General features: G+C 44.2%; 1 protein-coding gene across 1 annotated transcript in view; it reads left to right on the top strand.

The window, feature by feature from the left end:
• Positions 1–5,487, top strand: part of WEE2 (WEE1 homolog 2) — an 18,311-nt gene that overhangs the window by 3,389 nt on the left and 9,435 nt on the right. Inside the window, exons 2-6 of the mRNA XM_017739970.1 lie at positions 269–468; positions 1,008–1,056; positions 2,664–2,836; positions 3,464–3,585; positions 4,873–5,019. Coding sequence (XP_017595459.1) covers positions 269–468; positions 1,008–1,056; positions 2,664–2,836; positions 3,464–3,585; positions 4,873–5,019 — 691 coding nt within the window. The remainder of the gene's footprint in view (positions 1–268; positions 469–1,007; positions 1,057–2,663; positions 2,837–3,463; positions 3,586–4,872; positions 5,020–5,487) is intronic.

Raw genomic sequence — 5,487 nt, 5'->3', positions numbered from 1 at the left:
AGGACTGTGCTTTCCAAAATGGCTCTGCAGGCCTCACCCAAGTGAGCAGGGAATAGAATATGAAAGGGCTTAACAGAGAATTAAATGCTTTGTGGAAAATGAAAACTGTGGGGACTAAACTAGGGACACAGGGATTTAATGATTCAGCTACTCCAAGGAAGGCAGCTAATTTCTCCTTGGGTCACAGGAGAACAAGAATTTTATTCTGAAATAGCAGCAACAAAAAATGTCCTGGTTTATCTTCCACTTTTTTCTTCTCTCAATACAGAGCCTGTTATCAAAGACAGCTTTTCCTTCATCTGCAACAAAGGTCCCACCCAAAGGCTTCCGGCATCTGAGACTTACTCCTCGTGCTGACTCTGATGACTCTTCCCAAGCTTCTCTTGTCAACATTAATCCCTTTACACCAGAGTCCTATCGACAAATGCTCTTTCATCCTAATGGCAAACGGAAGGCCAGAGAAGAGCTGTAAGTGAGCTGCTCTTAAGTAGCAGACTGAAATCAGACTGTTGGAAGGAGATAAGTAATGGAGATGTTCAGTATCTGGACTTATTTGCTAACAATGAATCACTCACTTCTGTAGTATTCATTGGTGCAGAGCAAATGTTAGCAGATATATAAAGGTAGTAGAAATATAAATACAAATCAATCATTGCCTTTGTTCAGAAAGGGAAGTGGGGGATCAACAGCTCTCTTTAGTGCTATGGCTGCAGCTTCACTAGTAATAAGGAGGCCAGGAGAATGATGCCTCTGGACAATGCCACTCTGTCCTGTGGGCAGTACTGAAGTTGCTTTGTGGAGGCCTTTTAAATGGAAACAAGGAATTCCTAACCTGGGACTGTAGTCTTTAAGACCTCAACTAAAAACCTGTATATCAACTCTATAAAATATATGATTAAGCTGTGAAGCAAGATTTGGAGGTTCCTTTGAAAGATGTTTTAATTTCAAATCCAGTTGGATTGCTGCACTGAAATAATACACCAGACTTTCCTAATCTTCTGTTATAGGAATGATCCTCATCCAGGAAGCCAGATTAAACAGGAGCTACCTACAAATGTGAGTGTCTGTATATTTTCCTCCCATAAAGTGGATAAGATGCTTGTAAAGGCTTGGTGTTTGATGGAATTTATTCTGTTATTGGAGTATAAACCATGGCACCATGCCAGAGGATGAATACCTATGACAGAAAAGTTCCAAGCTGAATGTTTTGTTAATATTTGTTTGAGATGACAAACTTGGAAGAGGCGGAATTGTTCTTTGTAACTGTGCGATAGCCAGGCTTACAGAAGAATAATGGTACCCTCTAGCTGAGGAGACTGGGATTGCAGGCAAATGGTCTTCATGGAAAAATTACACCTGCAGAGCAAATAGCTACTGGCAGCATCCACTATCCGGCTGCCACGATTATTGTTTTACCTAGAAGAACGCCTCAAGTAACTTGTGAATTACTGAAATACTATTCTGCTCAAGTGCTAATTAGATTGAGTATGTAATATAGAAATAAAATTGTCTACTAGGAGGTATTTTTACTCTCAAGCTTTTAAGATAGTGTAAAATACAGCTGCCTTATGAAATGCCACCTGTTGGGAAGGGCTGCTGTTTCATGTGAGCCACATTTTACTCCTTGTGAGGACCAAATCTTACTCCCTCCTCTGTAAGGCCATATACCATAAAGTACAGCAATGACAGCAGTGGTTTCTGTGCAACATGAGCTGCTGTCCCTGTAAGGGATGCAGGAGAATGGAGGAAAAAAATCACTTAGTCCACTCTTGTTGTTCACTTCATGCTCCACTGCTTTTCTTTTCTTTACTCACTTTCCCTGCCAGTAGGCATCACTCTATCAACAATTCCTGGATCCCTAGTGGCCATTATTGTAGCGATAATGATGTTCCAGCTGTTCTGCCAGCTTTCAACCTTTTGTGGAAAACTGTCTCTGGGTGAGATATCAGTGGGAATACAAACAAATACACTGAGACCAGCTAATCTGCCATTAGTCAACAGCTGGTGCTTCAGACCTGGAGAGCCTGAACTGATGCAGAATGGCCTTGGCTGCAGGCAACCTCAGCTGCCAGGATAAAGCAGCTCTTGCACAGCTGGGGTCACAGGAAACTAACACACCAAGCTCCTCTCCTGAGCTCAAAATAGGCATTAGATCTAAGGTCTTCTCAAGTCCTATCTTTAGGCCAGTTACTTCAGTATATTGTTGTTGCTTGCTGTTCATCCCTGACTGACTCCATTAGCTGTGGGTCTAGGAACTTGTCTGGGTTGTCAAGAGAAGGGATGTGATGTCAGTAACCCAAGGAAGCTTAGGCATGTACAGCCAACTAGACCAAATTTCTCCTTTGCTGTAATTTCTACCTCTATGGCTAACAAGTCCTGATTTTCTAAAACCAACCAACCAGCCTTGCAACTTGGCTGAACCAGGGAAGATGGCCTGTAAGTAGTCAGAAAAAACACAACAAGTGAAAGGTAATTTAAAGGATTGAAACTGCTGTTTCAAGAGCCGGCCACACACACCTGCACATGTGCCTGGATGAACATCAGAATGGGAGAGGGATCAGTGTAGGTGATCAGTGACAGCAAGTGTTACACATCTCTAAAACCATGACAGATATTAAGTCTTTTAACTCCTATTTGTGTTTGCTGTTTCTGTGACCTTGCAGAGATACACTCTGAAAGCGAGCAATATGGTTTCCCGCTACAAGAAGGAGTTCCTGGAACTAGAAAAAATTGGTGTGGGGGAATTTGGCTCTGTCTACAAGTGCATCAAACGCCTTGATGGATGTGTTTATGCCATCAAACGCTCCAAAAGGCCTCTGGCAGGATCCTCAGATGAGTGAGTGTGCTTGCTGGAAACTGCCAGTTGAAATGATGGGCATGTTCTTGTGATGGGAAGGAGGGAGCAGGGATCTAAAGGTATCTGATGGAAGGCATGAGCAAAACTTGGCTGCTGTTGCACTTCCAAGTAACAGTTGGGAGAATGGGGGAAGATATCACTATACAACTATTGATATAAATGTCTAGGAAAGGAAGAAGTCACATGCATTGCCAAGTGAGAGGATGGCATACCTGAACACCTTGGGTCCATCCAGACTGTTTCCTTACAGTAACTGTCAAGTAGTTTATTTGTGGTATGTCCCTGCCTTGCTGCATAGCCAGCACTACTCACATCTGTATTGACCAGCTTGTGGTGTCGTGTATGCTAAAGCAAAGTCTTTGAAGCTGCTGCTGCCTTTGCCTCTTTAACAAAAGACTTGCTCAGTGATCATTTTCTTTAACAGCTGCTCAGTGCATTTGAGCAAGGGCAGGTTTTGCAGCTGTAAAAGCCAGTCTGTCAAAACCCAAGAGAAAGGGGCAACAGAGGTGTTCTGGGCTTTCAGGCTGCAAACCAGGGCTCCTCTCCTGGTGTGAAGCAGCCTCTGGCAGCCTGTCACCTCTGCTTTTTCTGTGTGTGCTTCCCTAGGCAGCTGGCGCTGCGCGAGGTTTATGCTCACGCTGTCCTGGGGCACCACCCCCATGTTGTGCGCTACTACTCGGCCTGGGCAGAGGATGATCACATGATTATCCAGAATGAACACTGCAATGGTAAGAGCTGGGACAGTGTTCAAGGCTGAGAGCTCAGCATGGGCAAAGTTGCCTTCTTTTGTACTTAAATATGGGATATTTTGGCTTGCAAGAAAGCAAACTGCACTGGGGCTGCATTTCCATGGAGAATCCAGTCAGGGCTCATAATGTTTAGATGGATCTCTGAATGGTGCTTATGTTTTAGAAGCAGTGAATACCCTCTTCTTTCTGGGATTTGAAACCTGTTCCTCTATTTTGGCTGGCCTGGAATAGCATTGCCTATGCCAATGCTTAGAACTGTGCCTGGGACTGTCTGGGTAACACCTGATATGGGTGACTCAAGAGCAACTAACTCTTAAGGGCCATGTATCTTGGCAAGAACCTCTTCTTAATGGAGGTGGGTAATGACTGGAAGAGTGGCTGCCTGGTTGAGATGAAGGTACACTGCATTCTGACTAGAAGAAAGGGGTTGACAGCTGTGGAGAAATGGAGCAAATGATGAGGCAAAGTGTAAATGGTGTGCTGCAGGCAGGGTGGTAAACTCCTACTTGAGTTTGCCCTTGGCAATACCACTGCTTGAGAGAAATTGGAAAATATACCTTTAGCTACCAGAGTTACTGAAGGCAAATATGTAATATTTATCTTTCAACTGCATCTGTAGTATTGGGGCTCAATGAAGAGTGGTTATAGCTGTTTGGAATATTGCTTTCAAATCTGGTGGAGGCAACCATGAAATGTGGTGCTCATTGCTGCAGCATTGATGTATTGCTTGTGTTCTGGCGGATGAACATCTGAGACTAAAGGAGAAGTGGTGAAAAGTAGGCTGATGGAGAGAGGCCATGATATCTGCTATTTCTGCAATATCCAAAGTGTCTCAATGAAGACTCACAAAACTGTGTCAAATGTTACGTTTTTCAGTCAAAAATCTGCTAGTGGGAACTTAATTTCCTTGTTCCACCATTCCTATACCTGCTTTCTGCACCTAAGCACAGCAGAAGCAATTAAGTGTTCTGTTGTTCACTTGCAGCAGCACCAGCATCATTAACAGGTCAGCCCTCCTGGCAGGATGTAGAGCTGTAGGCTGGAGGTAGAAATGCAGTTGTTCATCCTTGTTGAGCAGCAGGCTGGGCATTCCAGGGCAGTGGAAAGGCTGAAGCCTTGTCCAAGTTTGCTCACTAGAGCACACAGAGCTGCTGTGGTTGGGGTGTGTCACTAGCAAGCCTCCAAGTGTTCTGGGCAGCTAAGCTATTTCAAACATGCTGTTCCATAAAACCTTTGTCAGGTCTCAGACTGGCTGTTTTCCCCTAGGAGGGAGTCTCCAAGATGTGCTGCTGGAAAATGCAAAGCTCGGGCAGTATTTCCCAGAAGGAGAGCTGAAGGAAATATTGCTACAAGTCTCCATGGGATTAAAATACATCCACAACTCTGGCCTTGTGCACCTGGATATCAAACCTAGTAAGTATAGTGCTCCCCTCCTTTGTGGAGGGTTTTCCTAATGATTCCTCAGGGGTAGGACCTCTAATAAATCCTTCTGAGTGGACTGATTGTCATGCTTCAAAGGAAAGAGTACCTTTCCCTTGTCTTGTGTATGGTGTTTTGGGTCTTTTTTTGATTTTTATTTTGATTTGTGCCACTACTGCTGCTCTAAAATTGAGTAGTCTCTGATAGTTGGCAGCATTTCACTCTTGTCTCGTGACCTTTGCAATCCTGGCTCATGGGAATCACCTTCATACTGGTGGAGCAAGTAGGGCTGCCAGTGAAGATGGGGACTTCCTTGTTTATTGCTCTTTTGTTGCACAAGGCTTGACTTTTGAGTGTGTACCTACCCTGAGGGATTAAGTTCCTGCAAAAATAGCAACAAGGTTTCCTCTCTGCAGCTCAGGATGGTCACCTCCAGGGCAATGCTCCCCTTCTCACGTACTT

Source organism: Corvus brachyrhynchos, unplaced genomic scaffold, assembly GCF_000691975.1.
Source record: "Corvus brachyrhynchos isolate BGI_N302 unplaced genomic scaffold, ASM69197v1 scaffold27, whole genome shotgun sequence".
NCBI classification, from domain to species: domain Eukaryota; kingdom Metazoa; phylum Chordata; class Aves; order Passeriformes; family Corvidae; genus Corvus; species Corvus brachyrhynchos.
Note: the sequence above shows the minus strand (reverse complement) of the source record. Positions and strands in the feature narration are given on the sequence as shown.